The sequence below is a fragment of the Sminthopsis crassicaudata genome, chromosome 4, assembly GCF_048593235.1.
Source record: "Sminthopsis crassicaudata isolate SCR6 chromosome 4, ASM4859323v1, whole genome shotgun sequence".
Lineage (NCBI taxonomy): Eukaryota > Metazoa > Chordata > Mammalia > Dasyuromorphia > Dasyuridae > Sminthopsis > Sminthopsis crassicaudata.
Genome location: NC_133620.1, coordinates 52,433,687 through 52,456,319, shown reverse-complemented (window position 1 = coordinate 52,456,319; position 22,633 = coordinate 52,433,687). Strand labels below are relative to the sequence as shown.

The following is a 22,633-nucleotide window of genomic DNA, read 5'->3' as shown; positions in this document are numbered from 1 at the left end:
ACACAAGATGAACTCAATGTCCTTATGAAGTCGGAAAAACTGGAATCACTTAAAAAGGCAGAGATTTCCCACAAACTAAAATGTGGCTAGGACTCCAAGAGCAAACATCTAGAAGACTGGCACAAGAAAAATGGGTACATCTAGGGACTTTGAGCAATGTGGGCTTATCCAGCCACCAGGCAAGATGCAGGAAAGGGAGGCCATCTCCAGAAATCAATGTAATTGCTTCTAACATTTTAATTTAATTAATATTTATAGAATTCTTAGGGGAGCTACATCACTATATCAGGGACAAACCTAGTCTGTACTTGTGTTTTTGAAGTTTTGGCAGTGTTCATGGGAGTAAAGGGTAAGGCTAAGCTAACTTACCATACTGGCTCCCAGAACATGAACAAATCTCTGCATGAAGACAGTAGGATTGCACAGCCAAAGGGTGGCTCATCTGGAAGGACACTGCAAAATACTAATTCTACATGGAAAGGGTACTGCATATATTTGTGTTCATAAATAGGAAGTCTCTGTGTCTTAGCTTTTCCAAATGTACAAATAAAACTGTCTCCTTTTATTTGTGGCCTTGAATTCTATCCCCTTTTCTTCATGTACTTCCTCAGAAGTGGCAAACCACCAGCTTCACATAGACTTGGAGGATGGTGAACCTGGAAGCTGAGAGATCATCACAACCAACCCCCTCATTTTGCAGATGAATAAATAGGTCTAAAGAGTTGAAATGACTTGCAAGAGCTTGGACAGGTGGCAAAGCCAGGACCAGAACACCACTCTCCTGCTTTCCAGCCCACTGCTTTTTTTATTGTGTCACATTCCTCTGGCTTCGGCTATTTCTCTAGTTTCCCACAGAGGAGGATGGAAGGCCTCCAGCCCTAGAGTTAAAAGCACAAAGTTAAGGGGAGGAAAGCCAAAAAGAGACTCCCTTAGGAGCCAACAAAGAAATGTGGCAACCAGGTTTGACACAGTCTAGGACCCAGAAAAAAAAAAATCCTTATAGATGAATGTATATATACACCAGGCATATGATTCTGTTTAGTAACCACATCAGCAGGACCAAGGCCAGCAAAACTGGCTGTGGCTAATGCTAGTGCCACAAAGAGCAAAGAAGGCTCCAGGATGTGATGCTTATTATTATTATAAACGCCTGGCATGTTTGTTTGGTTTCGTGGCGGTTGGTTTTTCAAACGATCGGCGGTTGATTTTGAAATCCTTTCTTCTGCTCTATTATTTCAACCTCACCCCCTGGGATCTAAAGTTGGCAGGCTCCCCAGCCTCTATCTTTCAAAAAATAAGGAAGAATAATTTCAGATAGAGTTTTAAACTAGTCCAGAGGTGAAAGAACTTCCCGAGACATATCTGTGATCTCCAGTGGACTCACAGACTGCTTGTGACTTGACCCACATACAGAAAACCAGGGACCCACCTTCTCTATTTGCTAGAAGATAGTGAGAGTGGATGATTTTAGTGAAACCAAACAATTGGTTGCCTTTCTTGTCCCTTAAAAAGCTTTCCTGCAATCTTTATTGGTCAGATTAATAATGTTTGAAATCAGAGGAATTCAATGCTTTTTTTCGTGCTTTAAATTCTCAGTTGAAGAATACTTTAAAGTTCATTGTCCTAAATGCTTGTGTGTGTGTGTGTGTGTGTGTGTGTGTGTGTGTGTGTGTGTGTGTGTGTAAGTAATATGCTTACTCTTTTAGATCTCCTGATGGTTTTTGGGAAGAATTTCTAAAATTGAATAATAACCCCATGGAAGGATGAACCAGTAGACTAAAAGCTCCTTGAGGACAAAGGCTGTTTTTTGTCTCTTTTTATATCCCCAGAACTCAGCATGCTGCCTTGGCACAGAGAAGATGATTAATAAATATTTACTGATAGAACCACAAATTCTATATAACACCAGCTCCAATACATAGAGTTTAATAGAGGGTCAGGAAGTTTGTAAGTACTTAATGAGGTCTAATCTTGTTAAATGTCCTGTCTATTGATGTGGAGATTGGTTAAGCCATTTTCTTTTCTACTTCCCCTTTTGGTGTTTTGGACTTTTTGGCTTTGTTAACTTTTCATTTATAGCAGCACTAGAAAGCAAAGAATAAGGAATAGGAGAGAAATTTAAACCAGCTACTTTTGTCATTCTATTTTTTTTTATAAGATATTTATGACAAGAGTAATTTATTGTCCTATATTTTAGTAAGTAGATACTGACAAGCTCAAGTATATCCAGATAAGGGTGACTAAGATACAGAGGTGATTCAAAAGCTTTTTGTATGTGAGAAGAGCCTAAAGGAATTAGGAATGTTTAGTCTAGAAAAAAGGAAAAAAGAGAGAGCTGAACCATAAGGAGCTTTTTAAAAGTAATCATGTCATCCAATTTGGGCTTTGTGGTTCATCAAGTTGGAAGGATGTTGCAACTCTTGACCAAGTCCCAACTTTGTCTAGTCTAGATAAGTAGATACTTTCAAGGTTTGGGGAAAGGAACTATTCATGCTGAATATTTTTTCTTAATGAGGACTGAATCACTCAATGGAGATGGAAAAGAAAGGATTTGTTGTTCTCTGAATCTTATCTGTCATGAAATCTGGCATAAGCCTTGATGTGATCAACTCTGGGATATGTATATAACACACTTATCCAAACAAAAACTTGTGGAAAGAATCCACAACTCTGCTCAAAGAATAAAAAGATTTTGAGTGGCTTACTCTCCATTTTGTTGTTGAATTAAACTGAATCATTAAAAAAGTTATTGGCTATTTTGAAATGATACTCGAACTTAAAATCCTGCTATATAAACTATGACAGCATAATTTTATTCAATAAAAGAATTTTCTATCAGAACTGTGTGGGGGAGAAAGATTAGTAGTGAATTCACTGTCATTAGAGAAGTTTAATAAAAGGCTAGCTGACAATTAACTGTGAATAATGTACACAAGATACTATGTAAACAGGTTGGACCAAATAATCTCTAAAGTCTCTTCCAAAGGTTGAAATATTAGATAAAATTGGGGATGGAGTATTACCTAAGGATTTATTATTCATATCCTCCTTATTTCTCAGTATCCTGAAAAGCTGAGAGCTGCAAAGTAAACAAATAGGCCAGTCGATTAAAACTGATTTTTTTTTTTTTTAAACATCAAAGCAATGAGGAAGAAGAGGAAGGTATTAACTTGTTTTGTTTCATTTTGTTTTGGGAAATTTTTTGAATCCAAGGGAATTCTAAAATGATTACAAATAATAAAATTTTCTAAATGACTAATCTGAATTTTTTGGGGGTAAAAAAATCTCTACTGAATTACCAAAAACAATACCCCTCCAATGTAAATTATTGCCAAATGAAGCATACATTTGAAATGAGATAATCTACATGAAATGGGAAGAGATCTCATTGGATCTGGGTTTTAGAAGACAGGGAGGAATTCAAAGGCAGAAAGCTTGAAGAGGAAGAAGGCAAGACAGTCCAGGCTTTGGAGGCTTTCTGTTACTTACAACAGAGTCACCTCTGCCTATTGTCATTAAAGAAATTTGTCATAAAGGAAAAAATGTAATCTGATTCTCATTAAAAAAACAAAACAACAACAACAACAAAAACAGGATGTAGGTTGTATCTCTATGGATATTCTATAGATATACATTTAAATGGGGGAAGGGAGAATTTTTTTTCATTTTATTGAGCCCTCACCATAAAACACTGATGAGTTCTGAAAAACCCATTCAGACAAAAGAAAACATGTAGTAACTTAATACATTGTCATTGAAAGTTATACCTCATCTTTGGATTTTTACAACTGTTTCCCATTGGGATCGCACAACTATTCAATTTGATATAAAAAATATTAAGCACCTATAAGGCATTTCATTACTGGTGAGAGAAAGACAAAAAATAAAAGTCTTGTACTCAAAGAGATTACATCCTACTTGAGATTAGAATTTACCCAGTGAGTTGGGGATGGTGAGGCTCAAATTATTTGTGTGTATGTGTGTTTGTGTGTAGGTGCAGATGTATGTGTATGTATTGTGTTCATAAATATGCATATATAAACAAATATATATTTTCTACAGATATATGTATATAGTCACACATACCAATAGATAGATAGACAGATAAATGGATTGACAGACAAATCAATATAGATTGATGGAGAGACAGATAGATAGATATACACATATCAGAGGGAGAGAGAAATGGAACAGGTGTGCACACTAAGACTTTTGGAACAGCCTGCACATGTGGGTGTGGGGAGGTGTTGAGAGAGAGAAAGAGCAGAGACAAACAGACAGAGATGGGTAAATGGGCAGAGGGAAGAAGGGAGGGAAAGAGAGAGAGGAGAAAGAGAGAGAGGAAAACAATTAAAACTACACTGAGACTTTGGGGACATCTTGCATCTGAAATATATATATTATGTGTATGTTTTATATATATATGCCTTTGTGAATTGAAATGTATTTATGCACACTTGTGTATATAGTTTTTTAAATGTCAAGTTTTCTAAAAATAAATGGTGGTTCTTTCTATTATCGCAGAAGGAGCTGTTCTCATTTTGTAGGTAGGAAGTTAAATATGTGGCTACTCAGATTACTCATTAATACTTGGGATACAGAAACTGAGCACTCTGACTTCTGGGACTGTGCACTTTTTACCACACTGTGATGAAACCCATCCTGCTCTGTCTTTTTCATAAATGCCTCTTTCAGGCCATCCTATGAGGAGACTAGCTGAACAGAATGAGGGTGAAGCCCCTATTAATAAAGAAGGAAAGACTATCTTTGGACCTCCTTTCATAGAGCAACAGCATTATCTGGAGCTCGGCAAGCTTCCATGATTTTGTGTCATTTTGGGTTTTGTTTATTTTTCATTTCTTGGCTTCAAACTTTTCATTCCTGTTTCTGTCTCTTTCAGTCTCTACTCTTTTTTCCCCCTCTTCTCTTGGCAGTAATACTCTTACTTCCCAACATATATACTCTTCCTTTCCTAAAATACACACTCATGCACATACACAATATACATGCACACATGCATACACACACACACACACACACACACACACACACACACACACACACACACCCCTACCTCAGCTTAACACAAAAATACTACTATATGAAAATGTATCTCCCTATAACAATGCTTAAGTATCCTGGAGGGGAAGGAGTGGGGCAATTTAAAATTGATAGCCAAGTATTATATCTTATCGTGATCTGATTTTGACTCCTTTATTCTGCATGTAAAAAAGCTAGAAATGGAGCAAATACTAGTCCCAGAAAAAAATAATGAAAAATGATACTCTTTCAAATGCCATTTCCAAGTCCAGTTTTTGCAGCAGCCTTATGTAATCAGACATAATTGTCTGCACATGTTCAGTTACATTACTTCAGAAATGATTCCCAGCTCCACCAGATGATGTCAGGGGTCAAAGCTGAACCTGAGATCCTGAATGTTGTTCTCTTCTCTGCTACCCAATTAGAAAGGAAAGGATCCAAAGAGATGAGTGGCTAGCCACATTCCCCTTCCAAGTCACATGCCCTCTGGAGCTCCCTTTTCTGGGTGTGTCCATGTTCTTGTCTGTATGTTTTAATTTCTTTGTGAGTCCCTTCTGTATGCCAAAATGCAAAGCTCCTTTGGAGAAATCCATTCTTTATCTCATGAAATATTCAAGCCTGCAAGTTAGACACTTTGCATCCTTCCAAATTCCTCTATTCCCAGCTCAACTGTTAGAGGTGAATTTCCTCTACAACAGCAGGACTTTCTTTTCCTGAAATCTCGCCTTGACTTTTGGAGAAACAGCCATTCACGGAACCTTTGAAGAGAGGGAGGGAACCTAAATCTCAGCTCTTGATACCTTTCCATGGAAAGGACTTGACTGTCCAATGGAAAGCTCAATGGGGTCCACCTTGCTCTCTGATCACTACAACTAGAAAAGGCCTTGGCAAACAATATGGGCAGGAGGCAGAGGATAATCTACAAAGGAAAACAGCAAATAACGCATCTCTGTTCCTCTCTCCCCTCATTATTCTCCAATTTGCAGTCATCCCAACAGCAACAATAATGTAACAAATACCTATCAAAATCTTTAAGGTTCTGAACCATCCTTTTGCCTGAGCCTCCATTGACCTCTAAAAGCCCAGAAAATAGCCCCCCAATCCAGAGAACAGCCTCCTTTTCCAGGCTGCCCTCTTGTCCCAGCTTGCTGTCATCGCTGCTGAGATGGCGGACGATTGATCTGAGAAATGAAGTTGGATTGCTGTCCCGAATCTACACTCGGTTCTCCTTGTGTCTGTCTGATCGATTTCACTCTGTGCGATATAGCTTGTCGCTATGAATTTTCATGCTCTCTGGGAGCCGCCAGCGCACCCAAGAACAAGTAGAAGATGGTTCATCTGTCGTCCACCCCCCCACCCCCTCACCATCTTAATTTTTTTTTTTTTTTTCCTACAGACTGGAGTACGATTTATTTTTAGACAGTGGCCCCGGTTGCAATGGATTCTGGCTACTGGCTCTCTTGCCGGGGTTCCCTGGCTTCCGTTTGTGGTGACATTTCCTACCACTGTTGTACTAGGTGTCACCTGTTTAGCAGCTCCTCTCAGCTGAATGCATGTGGCCGCAGGTGCTATGCAAACACTGATTGCGTCTGACAGCCTTAGACGCCAGCTGCCTGCATGAAGCCTGCCCGATCCCCACTTTTTTGTGGGTAGAATGCTGCCGTCGGCACGACCGATACAGAAGCAATAAACTAGGTGACCGTAAAACTAAGACAAGTCCTACTAAGTGGCATTCTGAGCCCTATGGCTTTGAAATAATTGGTAGTGATAGAATGAAAAAGGAAGGGAAGAAAAGGGGAAAAAAAAAGCCTATTTTTCTTACACTGATGCCCTGCGGACTGTACATCTGACTGGCTGCAAGTCCGTCACTGTATCCTCCTGTCTGGCTGATAACATGGCGAAGGGTATCCACCTAAAAACAACAAAGACGAAAATTAGCAAAACAGAAAGAGAAAGCCTTCATCATCATCATCATTATCACTACCATCATCATCAGTTTGTAAATATTTTGGGTATGCTAAAGCAGTGTCATCATTTTGAGGGGTACCCTTCTTGGACACAGGATTTGGTAGAGGGAAGTAACCACAGTCACTTCATCATTCATTCTAAATACAATTCTGAAGTTGGTAAAGAGACCACAAGGAATAAGATAAAAATCAGCTGACCTCACTAAAAGGGGAGCAAATTCACTAAGAGAATACATGAAGATGTGAACAGGGGAAAGAATAATGAAGCATTTACCCATTTCCCTTTGCTGCAAATTAGCTCACATAGCTTTCCGATTTCCCCATACCCTTTAAATCCAGATCTCTTATTGGATGGGGTTTGGGAAATCATTTCAGAGGATAGCCAACTTTTGGGTCATTTTGCCAAAGTCTGCTCCAAACATATTTCCAGGGCAATGTTTCCCAAGCCAGCAGCTAGATCACCAACAAGCTGGCCAACTCCAGACAATGATGCTTACTGGTTTGCATTCAGAGTGGGCAACTGGATTCATCTGGATCAGAAACTCCCAGAAATTCTCCACCCCTTTTAGAGAGCATCATGATTAGAGAAAAGAAAAGGCTTCCTGTTTACCTAGAAGCACTGAATTCCTAGAACACCTCTGTTTCCAACATGGACATACATTTGCCAAAAGAAACTGAAGTCCCTCCTCTCCAAATGTGATCAAGGCAAAATGACTACTGCACTTTATTGGGTGGCTTTTTAGTTAAGAATGAAACCCGACATACTCGTATATTTGCCCATTTATTAATTTTTTCCTCTTTTTAAGTAGACCTTGAGCTCTGGTGTCCAATATAAGTGAAGGAAACCTGGAAATGTGAGACAACACTTTGAACTCCTTATTCCTTTCCTTCAGTGAAAAAGAACACATAGGTTGGTTCTACTTGCCAGGTGTGCATTGGAATACTTTGTTTTCCCTGCAGCTCCTCTCCTGCCTTCCTAATATAACTGTCAAGCCAGAGCCAAATGCATTCACAAAGTGTGGACGAGATTCCCCAAGACAATGATTGTTGTTCCTTTTTATTTCATTTTCAGTTTTTTATTTTGGTTTTGGTTTGGTGGTGAGGTTGGTTCGTTGATCAGATTTTTTTAAAATCTTTCTCTCTGTACAGGTGTGGAAAATTGCCAATACCATGGAGGGCTCACATTCGCTTGGCAGTACATTGGCTGGGTCCCTACCTGTGACTGCACGTTGGCTCCAACCTGGGCCCCTTGGTAAGAATCCCCATTGAGTGACTGCACGCTCATGAACAAATCTCCAGAGTTTGACATGTTAAAAGAACTGGAAGAACCTGAAAAGGAAAGAGTGAGGCACCTGAATCATAGAAAGGAAAAGGATCAATCCCCGCAACTCTCAGCCAAGAGGAAGGACATCATGCAAAGCAATCCCCCCAATGAAAATGAAAATTAAAAACAATAACAAAAACACAGTTTGGTTAGTAGTATGAAGAAGAGAGCAAGCAATAAAGGGTGCCAACTGTTGAGGTTATGCAAAGCCCCAAGATATGCCATATTGCCAGCAAGACTGTATCCTTTTTGATGCTTCCAAGCTGGGAAAAGGGATGTTGATTCCATTCATCTCAACTCAGGCTTCCTGGAAAATGGAGATGGTCTCCAAAGCAACTTTCAACTTTTCCCTTACTCAATCTTATGACTGTCCATGGGACTAGCCAAATTTGGACTATTGGTACAAGCTAATGCCAGTCAAGCCATGGATCAGGATGACCTATTCAATTCCATGATGGATGTGCTTATTCCATAACAATTTTTTTTTAACTATCCATGGAATAGCACCATATGGAGATTATATATAAAGGTAATGAGTTGTATGCCTAAAAATCTGTTTTTTATTAAAAGTTCCTTGTCATTCTTATTTCCAGGAAGGTAAAGCCCATAATGGCCATAAGGGCACTAGGACAATGATATCCATCCTTCCATGCCATCTACCCGGAGAGATGAAAGAAGAAAATCATGGGTTAAGAATCCTTCCAAATTTTAGTACAGATCATAATATGGAATGTTTAGAATGGGGTAGTAAACTAATTTTTCCAAAGATTTTTCAGATCTCTGGAATGTAGTCCTAGCTAGCCAACACTGTTTTACTAGTAATATTCTCTTCTTTGCCTTCTCTGTCCTGATAGAGCACAACTTGATTGGATGAAGGAAAAAAAAAGGCTCAGAATTATTCTGGAAATTATCGTGCAGTTCAGCGCATTAAGAGAGAAAGCTCAACGTGCAAGGTTTGGTTATAAACATGACATTAGCTTTGAAAGGGAGAGACTTCAGGGGCCCAGGTCAGCTCCACTGTACTCGTTCTAATGCCATACTGCTCAAATTTTCTCCCTTTCCACACATCTTGACAGCCATCATCTGTGCGGAATCGCCCAGCAATGATTCATGCGTAGGCTCTGACACTAGATTTCAGGTTTCTTTATAAAGACAGGAATTTGAGGTCTTCTAAAATGACCATCTTACAAGGATTTGGAGCTAAAAGAACACTGTCTCCTGCCATTAAAAAGTATTGCTTAACCATAATTAGTACTCAGCTTGTAGATAACCACTCCAAATGAACCTATGTTGTTTAATGCTCATTTTCTCAAAGCATTCTGGTATTGTTATCAAAGAATAGTCAATTAAAGAAGGTTATAATACACAGAATTGAGGTAGGGAATATCCTCAAGTCCAAAGTTAGGCTTTTAACCTTTTTTTCACACTGGAGAATGTCCACACCAACCACCCAAAGTCTTACAAAGAATTAGATAACAACTAGTTAGGATCTCACCATGAGGCAAAGACAAAGGGCTCATTTACATCTTCTCTTACTGTCTAATGGCTGTTAAGCATTACCTATTCATTTTTGTCAAGAAAAACATTAGCAAATAACTTTTTAAAACTTAACACTTCAGGAGTTTCTTTAAAGAGAAACCCAAGGCTTTGAGAAATAAATGTTTCTAAAAGGTCCAAAACTTTTGTTCTCCTCTAGTCTTTGTAAGGAGAATCTTCATTTTAGTTGTGGTTCCAGTTGAGACTTTTCCCCTTTTGTTCTAGTAACTTTCTCACTCTGGAGATACCTCCACCCTTGCAGCTCTCTCTACTCATTTCATGGTGAATTCCTAGCCAGCACCACCATTCCATGAGTGCCCAGGCCATCCATGCTTATATCCCTCCAAGTTCAACCCCTGACTTTCCAGATTTTTCTACTTTCTACTTCTATGAGTTGTCTTCCTCTCCATCCTTGATGGGAGGGATTGCATTTTTTGACAGTTTCTTTTTTAAAATTCCCAACACTTAGCCCAATTCCTAGCACATAATAAGGCTAATTAATTAATATTCTTGCTAGTTAGATAACTATCATCTATTAAGATACAGTGTTGGACTCAAAGTCAGTAAGACTTGCTTTCTGGTCCTACTTCTGACACATACTATTACAACCCTGGGTAAGTTAAGTCATTTCTTAGTACTTTAGACATCTCTTCAAGTGCCAGAAAGCTACCAATCATTGGTAGAAAAAGTTCCTCACTTAGGATTTCCATATATTAATAAAATCACAAGAACAATCGATAGCCTCTATGTGGCTATCTTAGAAAATATGGAATGATTGCATGAAAACAAGGCAGAGTCTTTGCCGGATCTGGGATAGCCTACTCCCCTGAGCATATCAAAAGTGTGTAATCTGCATGCTTCCCCTTCTGCTTTTTGCCATTCTGATGAAGCAGTTTGTATAAATAGCTTAAATAATACTGCTTAGGTTAGGAAATGTTATATACTAATGACTTAATGGTCAACATTTGGCATTTCCTTTCCAAATCATTTGATTCTCATTGTGTCTACTCATTTCACTGATAAAAAGCCTCTGACAACCTCTCTTTTAGAGCTGTACCTTAAAGGGACTTAAAACCAAGAACCCATTGGGATTAATTTGAAGACCTCTGCTCGAATGCCATATTATACTGGCTATTTTCAGGTCACTGGACAGGCACAGAATGGACAGATTTGGTGGATTGTGATCCGTGTTGCTGGAAGGAGTACCCATTTTAGTGAGATCACAGTTTCAACTGCTATATGAGAACTTGATGTATGGCCATTTTTAATTCTCCCTCTCTTCAAAACTTGCCTAAGATACCCACACACTAAACAACTGGTGGACATTTTACTGCCAATTATCACTCAAACTGGAGTTTGGGGATTGGGGGGAAACATCTCCAAAGAGCACAAATTCATTTCAACAAACAAGGGAGAAGCAGGAGAGGTAGGTGAGATGCCATTTATAAGATATATACTGCAATTGACACAGATTATTTCAAAAAATATGTGTGCATGGATAAATTATAAATATGTCTGGCTGCTTAATGTACACAGAGATAAATATGCGCATACCAATGTACTTCATGTACAAATGCATTTGTATCACAGCAGTAATTGCAGAGATAGCCCCTTCTGCTGTTGGCAATGCTGTATCAGCACTTTGTCATCTCTATACATCCATGTATGAACATGGCCATGGCCTCTGACTCTCTGATAAGGATCTGGGGGCTAGGAGTGGCCTGAGAGAAGACTAGGACACTATTAAAACCACAACCTGGCAGACAGAAGCCCTTACCGCTGATCTAAGAAACACATGGGCTGAAGGCAGCATGGGAAACTACAAAGGTGCTATTCGCAAAACTGATAACCCACTGAAAGGTACCCAATTTATAGTCAAATTTTGAATGAATCCTTTTGAGGTCTTTAAAAAGCTGAAGAAAATCACCTGGCTTGCTGAGAAGGTCATTCTGGGACCTTGCCTGCAGGTTGTTGTGAAGTGATAGCCAATTACTGGAAGTACTTTTTAAAGATGCACCTTCCTTTCAGTTCATTATTCTCCTCTTCTTTCCTACTCCCCTCCCCTCAATCCACTGTCATCCAATCTGTGCATATGAATAATAAAAAACTCGACATGAACCGATTTCTACAGCTTTTGTAGATTGCTCTTTTGATTCTTCCCTTTCTGTCATTCTTCTTTTATCTCCATTCTTGGAGGACCTATTAAATGCAAGTACACTATGTGTAAGGGGAACTAGTGGTACAATCCATAGAGTGCTGGGCCTGGAGTCAGGAAGGCTCAACTTCCTGAATTTACTAGCTGTGTGACCCTGTTTGCCTCAGTTTTCTCATCTGTAAAATGATCTGAAGAAGGAAGTATCTTTGCTAAGAAAACCCAAAATGGGGCCACAAAGAGTCAGACCCAACTGCAAAACTTCTAAACAACACACACACACACACACACACACACACACACACACACACACACACACACACACACACACACACACACACAGTCCTATCCTTTTAAATTCTAGTAGGACTTCGGGAAGAAGTCTATCCATTGGGCCACTCACCTACATTTCACACACTGAAAGAAAACATAGCAGGCTATGTGGTGCTGGAGCAAAGAGAGAAAATCACCACCTGATCAATATCCTGAAAACCACTTCAAAGAAGCCCTGAATGCAGATATAGGAGCACAGTCTGCATCAGGGACAGTGTGGGGTAGGGATGGCTACATTGTAATAAAAACCACAAGTCTTAAACTTGTTTTCCAATATGCATCAAAACTTCAGAAGTTATTGTCATTATTAGGAATAACACTGTCTCTTTTAGTGTCTGTTAAGTGACTTCCCTAACCACAAAAGGTTATATATTGACAGAGGTGGAGGGAAAAACTCAACAACTTGCAGCTTGATGCTTTGAAATGAAGAGCAGACTACAAGTGAGAAGAGCTAGGTTTATGTCTCTTCTCAAACACTTGCTAGTGATGTGACCTTAGAAAAAGTCACTTAACCTTTCTCAGCCTCAATTACCTTATCTGTAAAAATGGAGATAAGAGTACTTCACAGCCTCAAAGAACTCTGCAATTACAATGTTAGCTACAGGGATAGGACCCGGAGTGTGGAAGGCCAGAATTTAAATTCAGCCTTATGACACTTACTAGTTGTGTGATCCTGAGGAAGTCACTTAAGCTGTGTCTGACTCAGTTTCTTCATCTACCAAATAGGGACAATAATGGCACCTACCTACCTGGGTTACGATGAGGATAAAATGGAATATATGTAAAAGGGCCTTGTAATCCTAAAAGTGCTACTACTAGTAATAATATCTTTGTTATTATTGTGATAGTGAGGACAATGAAAATAGTCTCCCTAATATTAGAAACATAATTTTGGAAGCTAAAAGTTCCCACGGTTTATTTGGAGAAGAGAAATAAAGGTCTCAAGGAAATGTCACCCAGATATGGAATGTATGATGTTAAAATTGTACTTGTTGAGAATACATAATATTTAATTCCCCTCTAAATTCCCAAGCATTTACTAAGCAACTGGGTGGGTTCAAATCGATGAGAATACAAATGTGATCAAAGAAATGCTCTACCCCAAGATAAACTTCCAATGGCTAATACAGTAAAAACATTCTATCTTTAAGATTTCATTTATAAAAGCCTTTCCTTAGAAGGTTTCAAAGTTCGCAGTTTTAAAAAGATGCACAAAATATAACAAAAAACAATAATCAAAATGTTTCTAGAGTAAGGACAAATTCCTTTTTAATTTAGGATTAATATCAGACTTTTCTATTTAAGTAAACTAAGTATTGTCTCACCACACACACACACACACACACGTATGGGTGTATGTATGGATGTATACATGTATGTGTATGTATCTATATATAATTTTTTCTCATTATTCCTCCAAACAGCTTGAGAAAAAATATCATATCTATTTCCTCAGTTGAGAGGTCCAGAATGATGATTTTAATTATCTGGTTGTGATAGATTCCTAGACCAGTTGTGGGTACATAGAAGAAAATCTAGAGCACTTATGTTTCAATACCCTTCACATAATCTCAGCCTATTACTCTTGTTATTTATGTCTTAAAATTGTTTTTCTATCTTTCTATTATTTTTGGCCTCTGACCTTGAGGGATTATTCCTTCCTTCTTTCTGTGATAAACAAAAGCTAGATTTTACTTCTGTACATGCTGAATAGAAGAAGCGTCTTGTAGAAGGTAGCAATCTTCAGAATGTGCATATATGGGTTTTAAGCTTTCACACTTTGCAGGCAGAAATGTTATGGTTGGCATTCCATATTTTACTGAAAGACAGAGAGAGACAGACAGACAGACAGAAACGCAGAGAAATAGAGTCAGAGACGCATATAGACAGAAATAGACAGAGACAGAGACAGACAGAAGACAGAGATAGACAGAGACAGACACAGAGATATACATAGAGACAGAGAGATAAAGAGACAGAGTGACTCAGAGAGAGAAGGAAGAGAGAAAAAGAGAGAGAAGGAAGAGAGATTGAAAGAGATTGATAGATTGAAAGTTTGAGAGAGAGAGAGAGAGAGAGAGAGAGAGAGAGAGAGAAGAGAGATTGAAAGAGATTGAGAGATTGAAAGTTTGAGAGAAAGAAAGACAGAGAGAGAAAGAGAGAGAGAGAGAGAGAGAGAGAGAGAGAGAGAGAGAGAGAGAGAGAGAGAGAGAGAGAGAGATTGACAGGAGGAATTCTTTCCCTTGGTCTTAAAAAGAGAATAAAAAGGTCCCCTGAGGACTTATTAGACAAGTCACAGTTCCCTATTACATTGCCAGCTTCTCTGGATACTTTACCTCCTACATAGCTGTATAAAATGTACAAACATTTTTAAGGAAGCTGAGCTGTGGGGACAAAGTCAAAAGGAACTACACTTTCACCACTCTGGAAGTCACCGAGTTTTCTGGCAGTGAGTGTTATGTGAAGCGTGCTGTTGTTTCTTAAATATCACTCTTTATAGTGCTACAGAGGCCAGCTCCATGTAAAGAGAAACTTGCTCCCATCCCCATCACTCAAAGAGTTAAACAAAATGAAGGAATTCTAGGTTTTCAGGCCTCCACACCCCTGGAAGCATTTAGCCAATCATATTGCTTACTCTGAACATTTCAAGGTCTTACTTGTAGATCGGCTATTTTGAGGCACTGCTCTGCCTAATTCAATAGAGTTTTCAAAACTCACAGGTTTGAAAGGAGAAGGGGACACTCAAGACCATGTAGTACCACCCATTTATGTTATAGGTGAGAAAATTAAATTAAGGCCCCAAACTTTTGAGACTGACCTTTTTGACAAAAGTATTAGTTTTGCTTTTCAATTCAGATTGCCTTACCCAGTGTTTGGCATATAGAAAACACAATAAATGTGTGTGTATATCTGTCTTTCTGTTTCATTCATTTGTTTAGTCTTATGACTACAGTCACACAGAGAGCAGATTCAGATAATAGAACTGAAATCTGAATTTGAATATTTGACTTCACATTCAATATTCGGCTTTGAGAGATGAAGGTATAGATTCTGTTTCTGAAGAAATTATAATGAAAAAAAAATCCATGGATGTCATTGGAATGGTATCCTTTACATCACTATAAATGGCCTGTAATCAGTGTTTAGACTGAAGAGGTAGGGACATTTATTTGGACTTTCTTTCCATTGAAAACAGTGTCCAAATTTGTTATTTTTGCATTTTCTTCTTTCAAAGACTTTCTCCCTTTGTCCATCTTTTGTTTTGTTAACATTGCCTCTTGCTCTATCCCAAATGAGATAATGCATGTAAGGTTATCAGCAAACTTTCTTGGAGTATTTAAACTGCCAGCTATTGTTACCAAAAACAATAACAACAACAACAACAACAACAACAACAAAAGGTAGGTGTTCTACCCTCACCCACTAAGTTTGACCACTGGCTAATCACCAAAGGGTGAAATGAATTTTTTTTTTTTTTTTACAGTGTGTTAAAAGGAATAGATACATGATCTTTTCACACACTAAAAGTATCTTTTGTGCACAAGATTTCAAAGGAAATACCCTGGTAAAGTCCAGAAAATAACCTTAACCACTATACTCTAAAGATGTGATAAGTTCCCAGGTCATCCAACCTTTGAACAACTTCCAATTCATCTACATCATTTTAACACTCATCCATCTGTCATTTTCAAATTGCTTCCAACTTCAATTAGAACGTTTCCCTTTGAAATCACTGATTATCTCTTTAGTTCATCAGGGCAAGCATCTCATTTGAAGTTTGAGCATTTGTAAGTTCTTGACTTATCTGTGTAATGATCTTGTGTTTGTTTTAGGAGCAAAGTACAGAGAAGACTGTTTAAGATTGTTTTTTCCTTTAAAAATTTATTATCTTTTGAAGATCCATGCTACTAGAAAGAATGGATATTTTCCACTTGTCTAGTTTTCAGAAAAATGCCACAAAGACATTCTTCCATTCCAACAAAGGTATAAGTAAAACTTTTGGCTCACCTCTCCATAGTCATTCAACCACTGTGCCCTCACATGTCATAGAAGGAATTCACTAGAAAGATGCAGTTATAGACTCTGATGGAATGCAATGTCACATGACTATAGAACTCTGGATTTTGAGCTGGATGGAGTCTTAGAAAACATTTACCCCAATCACTGTATTTTATAGATAAGAAAAACTGTTAGATAAATGAATTTAAGTGACTTATCCAAAGTCACACAAATACCTATTGACAGGATGATTGGAATCCAGGCCCTAGGACTTCCATTTCTTGAATTTTTTTCCACTGTGTAAAATAAAAACTAAACAGTTTTCTAAGACTGGAAAAATCTGGGGGAGTCTGGGAGTATTAAAATGCTGATTTTTTTCCCTCTTTAGGAAAGATAAAAATATTAAGGCTACAGTGATAAAGAAGGTCCATAATTCTATTATTCATATGGACTAGTCATGAATCAAAAGTCATTCATGATTCAGATATTCTATGCCAGAGACAGAAAGCAGTGATTTAGAAAATAAAACTAGATAATAATCATGATCAGTACAGTGCTAGGCACTTAGTAGGTGTTTAATGCTGGTAAAACTGGATTAATCTTTTCCCCTCCCCTACCCCCAGAAGCATTCAGTATATTTTCACCAATACAAACATTACTGAAGTACTTGGAAAGAAAAAGGTGAAGATATCAGCCTTCCAATAGGACACAACCAATGGCTACCACAGTAGCCACCAAACTAAGAAATGATCAGTTAACAAAGAAGGATGCTTTTGATTTGCTAGACATTTACTTGGATCCCATATCTACTATGTCATACTGTGAAAAGTATAAAGTGCCTGTTTACCCAGGAGACCACTGTAGGGTTAAAAAGATGGAAGCTGTACTGGTTTTTGAATTTTTTTAACATCCTGCTTTACAAATCCCAGACCATTATTTAAACATATTTTTACTTAAACAAATGAAAACCAAAAATAATTCTGTAGCTCTCTAGTTTGAGGCAGTCTCCAATCAAAGATAAGTATGAATGTTGGGTTTAGTACTCCAGCCCACAGTGTACCAAGGCAGTGGGCATGGACCAGTATGTCATCAATAATAAGTCAGCTTGGGAAAAGAAGAAAACTTTAGCAAAGAAGCAGACCGTTTTAAAAGCCCCAATTGTGCCATAAATAAGAATTTTAATTATTTTGTGAACTAGTTGGTATTGACTTGTCACTCCTTTCAGAGAGATATGTCCAATAGTCCAAAATCTACTGTAGCTCAAGCATTAGGAAGGCAGAAATATTATTAAAGCTCAAACCAACTTAATGGAGCAATTGTTTTTGTTTGTTTTTTAAACAAATACCTCTTTCATGAGATAGAGAAAAAAGTAAAAAAAACATTTTTCCCTTTCACAGTTCAGAACAATCAAGACAGCATTCATTGACTTAAATGTAGATTCTAAATATTCTGAAAATTCATAGTCTTAGTACAAGGTTCCATAAGAGGGAGAGAACCCAAACCCAACAACAAATTATAATGATCAACTCTGACATGAGTGGTACGAACACATATCCACAAAAATAAAACCCAATACACACATTATATGTGCGCCCACACACACTCACAAAAAGAAAGATGCTGTGACAGGAGATCAGAAATCAGAGAAAAAAATGAATTAATCACTGAAATTTCCTTTGAAGTTAATGGAATGAAAAACAACCAAATATAAATAGGAATTTTTTAAAATTAGGTTTATAAATAACTCAAGCCTTGTTTGTAGACCAGAGCATCCTAATGAGATGTTTGTGAAAGGAATGTAAAACCGACATGGAATACAGACTTGCAGGTGATCTAGACATTATGAGACACGCAGCAAAGGCTAGATGATATATGTAATTCTTATGCTTCTTTTTTGACATAAACTCTTCTGTAAGTCAGGTGAGACCTATGAAGTCCTTCTCAGAAAAAAATGTTTTAAATACATAAATTAAAATGAATAGGCTTACAAAGGAAATAAATTACATTTAAATAATTATATACATATATATTTTAAAAAAAACCAAAGTCTCAGGTGCAAGTTAAGAATGCATGAGATAGAACAACATAAGAATCCATGACATTGCCCTCCCAGTCTCCTCCATTCCTCAACAGCATAACAATGGACTGGCTGTAAAAAAGATTTTGTTTATTAGGTCATCCAGGTGAGAAAAAGGAGGCCCCCTCATTTAACCAACTAAATGTTCTAAGAGGACCCTTATGTAAAAATGGCCCAACTAAGTTGTCCATGCAAAATCCCAACAAGTTCCCCTCTGGCCAATAGCATGAATAGGTTCTTCTTTAGAAATGGGACAAAACCCCAAAATAACAGAAAAATAAGGGAACAATAAAACACACAAAAGTATAACCCATCAAAAATCTGAACAATGAAAGAAAAGAAAAACCCAATGGAATAAAAAAAGAAATGTAAGAAACAAACAAGAACAATTTGAACAAAACAAAACAAAAAAACTAACCAGCTGAATTGGGAGTTGAGGGTGAGTTAGCTTGGCTTCCATGGGCTGACACATTGGTAGCTGTGACAGCCGTTTTGGCAGCATAAATATTGGCTTCCTCTTGAAATTTACCTATGTTCTTCTTGTACCGGATTCGCTTATTTCCAAACCAGTTTGACACCTAGAGCAAGTTCAGAAGAAGATAAGAAAATTAACATTGCACCTTTCACTAATTTTGGCAGAGGGAAGGGGGATTAAAGCAAAAAAAAAAAAAAAACCAAAACAAACAAACAAACAAACAAGAAAAAACCCAGTTAATTAGTATCTATTATTATAATTTTCCAAATAAAGAAGAGGAGTCTTCTTTCTTCATCCTCTCTACTTCCATCCTTATTTATTTATTTATTCATTTATTCATTTATCTATCTATCTATCTATCTATCTATCTATCTATCTATCTATCTATCTATTTATTTATTTATTTATTTATTTATTTATTTATTTATTTATTTATTTATTTATTTATTTATTTATTTTTGCCTTCAAGGTAGCATACTGGGGAAGAACTCCAGAGCTTTTATTAAAAGAACTATACTCAAAAATTGGGTCGCTCTTCTTGACCTTTGTTAATAAGCCCCTTCACCTCTCTGATTCTCAGGATTTTTCCCTACATAATGAATAACCTAGAATAGACGATTTCTAAGGTCCTCTAGGCCTAAAATCATACAGTCCCTTAGGATCCTACATAGTTATAGCTATGTCTATAATTCTGGTTTAGAGGACACATTGTAATAAGAAAAATCATATAGGATTCTTTGCTTAGATTAGAATCCTTTTAATTTAGTGTGCCCAATTCAAATTTGGCTGTCTGATATTATTTGTAGTTTAAAATAGAATTAAAAAGAACTACAGCCCAAAACAAATGAGCCAATTGATCTAAAATCATGGGTTAGTGAGAGATATATCTCTTAAATGATCCTTATAAATATATAGGTCCTAGAGACATATAACTTCAACATTAACTGGAGTTTTGATATTTTTCTGTAACAAAAAATATAAGATTTATAGCTGAAAGAAACAATCACTTAATCTTATAAATGAGGAAATATAACTCAGATAAGTTATGTAATTTGTCCAAGGTAAACATAGTGATCAAGGACCAAGGGAGGATATGCCCAGGTCCATTGAATTCAATAGCACATTTTTCACTGAACTCTGCTGCCTCCCATATAGATATATTTAGACATAAAGTTCTGACATATATACAAATATAAGTATCAGATTTCTTACATCCAACTATATATTCTTTATCCAAATAAAAAATAAAGAAAGCCATAATGGCCCTCCTGATTATCCTTTTGAATTCAAGGCTTTACTCAGGAAAACTAATGAACAAATTCAACTTAATTCATTTTGCTATTTTATTTCCTGTTTGTTGCTTATAGCAGCTACCACTGGCCACTTGTTTTTTTTTTTTTTTTCCTGTATTGACTGAGAATTTGTACGCTTAAGTGGGGAAGTTGTTAAAGTCAATGTTGAATATTGTGATTCTTTCCTTGAGGAGCTAAGAATCATACCTGTGAGGCCTATGACCCCATGTTAAAACATTTCTGATTTTATTCACTTCAGTTTTGCTCTCATGTCAGCAAACAGAGGTGTCTTTGAAAAACTGCATAGGAATAAAATATTTGTAAACTGAATCATAAAAAAAAGGCAATGGGGCTATCATGAAATGAAAAATCTTTATGTGAATAAATAAATGGGGAGAGGCATAAATTTGTATATTATTTTTCTTTTCATTTAAAAGCATTTTTTTCTACTTGAATTTCTTCTCTAGGTTACTTATATATCCTCTCAAAATTACAGGACTTGGTTACCCTGCTTGTGGGTCTTGCTTCTTAGGGACATAATCAACTGCTTGACTTATCTTTTGTAGTACTAACCAATACCAAGGCTGATTTTCGGAAACATATATAAATTGACTGTAGTAGTACATAGAACATACTTCCCCATAGGATTAAATATAAATTCAAAGTTTCTTTTTCAGGCTGGCCCACAAAATCTTATTTAAGCCATGTTTTAATTGAAATACTATATGTTTATAATGGAAAATGGCAGAAAATATTGTTATTACAGTAGTAATTAAAGCAAAAAACAATAAAATCAAACAAGAAATAGGTGTTGTTTTGAAAATTAATCCTGAATTGAGAAACAGAAGGTTTAATTAGAAGAGCTTGAGGGAGTAGAAGGAGATTTCTGTGGAGATTCTGAAGGGGCCTTCTATATACTTCCTGAGAATATAGTAGCATGAATTCTTTATTATATCTAATTTATTTTAAACTTTATGGTTTTATTTTTCCTTGATATTAGCTCACTCTTATCCTTATTAGTCATGATTAGAATAATTTCATTGGCTAATGAATGGAATGAAGAGAGGGAGATGGGGAATAAGAAAAGAGAGGGGAATGATGTTTTTTTCCTCAGGTAACAGAGAGAAAGGAAGGTTATAGGAGATTTTAAAGTACATGTGTGTGTATAGGAAAGGCATTCTAGGGGGCAAGAGAAAGCCCAAGGTAGAAATAATGAAGTTCTGAGCACAGAAGAAAGAATAATAATAAGGACATATGCTGAATGTAAGATTCCCAAGAGGGGAAGAGAAGCTAACCAGTAAGTTTCTTAAAATCACCACTAGGTGGCAATCTCTTCTTAAGAGAACTTTCAAATTTTTTAGAGTTTAAAGTGGCTTCATACTCAAATTTTATGTTTGTTTCACATTTACATTCATTCATTTTTTACCCCTCAAATAGCTAAATTTTTATTTGTTTTCACAAAGCCTTTCTCAGTGCTATTTTATATTTGTCTGAGCAAGAGAAAAAGGGCATATTATACAATAGGAAGCCCTAACTGCCCAGGGATTTTAAATTCCTGGCCCAGTCCACTTCCCACAACAGGGAACTGGAGTCCATAAGTAAAATGGAGGACTGCCTTTTGAAGATCTTGAACTGCCTATCTTGTGGGCATTTCAAAATGGAACACTCCCCAAACCAAACAAAACCAAACAAACTTTTCTAAAAATATTCTCCTTCTAATTTCCCTGTTGCTGTTCCTTACCTTTATCCCTTAGCTTCTATGTATTTCTTCAAGATTTAGCTCAAATCACATCATCTTCAAATTTTCCATGATCCTAGTACTGTCATTGCTTTGAGATTATTTTCCATTTATATTATATATGTCTTTTATGTACATACTTATTTGCTCAGTTATTGGAATATCAGCTTCTTGAGAAAGAGGTAATTTTTTTTTTTTTACTTTTCTTAATATCCTCCAGTTCTTAGCACTACATACACTATGCATCACAGGCTTGTTGACTGACTGGAATCCAGATCTTATGCTCCAAATCTGGGGTTCCTTATTTTATATTATTCTATATCCTCAAAATAAATTGCTGCTGATAGAGTAAAACATCTCAAGCAAGTAGGATCATGATGAGAGAGAAGCAGAATGATGATTTAGAAGTGAATGTGGAAGAAATGAGTATTTTTATAAATTACTCATTTGTGCAGGTAATACTAAAGGCAATGCTATTCTGTTCTATTTTACAAGAATACTTAGTTTTTAGGTCACTTCAAAGAATATGGATCTGGCAAGAACAAAATTAAACTTGATGACCCTTGAGGTTGTCCATAAAGGTTCTACCTCCCAAGAGATTGTTCAGATTGGAAATGACCTTTGTCAAAGTCAAATTTCCTAAAGTAGTTCTGGATTAGATTTAGTGATCTTTCTTCATGTGATGTTCCCATTCATAAAG

General features: G+C 36.9%; 1 protein-coding gene across 2 annotated transcripts in view; it reads right to left on the bottom strand.

Annotated features, from left to right (window-relative positions):
- The window catches only part of PBX1 (PBX homeobox 1), a 310,501-nt gene that overhangs the window by 16,177 nt on the left and 271,691 nt on the right, over nt 1-22,633 (bottom strand). Inside the window, exons 6-8 of one of the 2 annotated variants that reach the window (XM_074266476.1) lie at nt 18,847-19,006; nt 8,224-8,336; nt 6,863-6,952 (exon numbers count right to left, since the gene is read on the bottom strand). In XM_074266476.1, coding sequence (XP_074122577.1) covers nt 6,863-6,952; nt 8,224-8,336; nt 18,847-19,006 — 363 coding nt within the window. The remainder of the gene's footprint in view (nt 1-6,862; nt 6,953-8,223; nt 8,337-18,846; nt 19,007-22,633) is intronic. The other variant, XM_074266477.1, reaches the window with a different exon arrangement.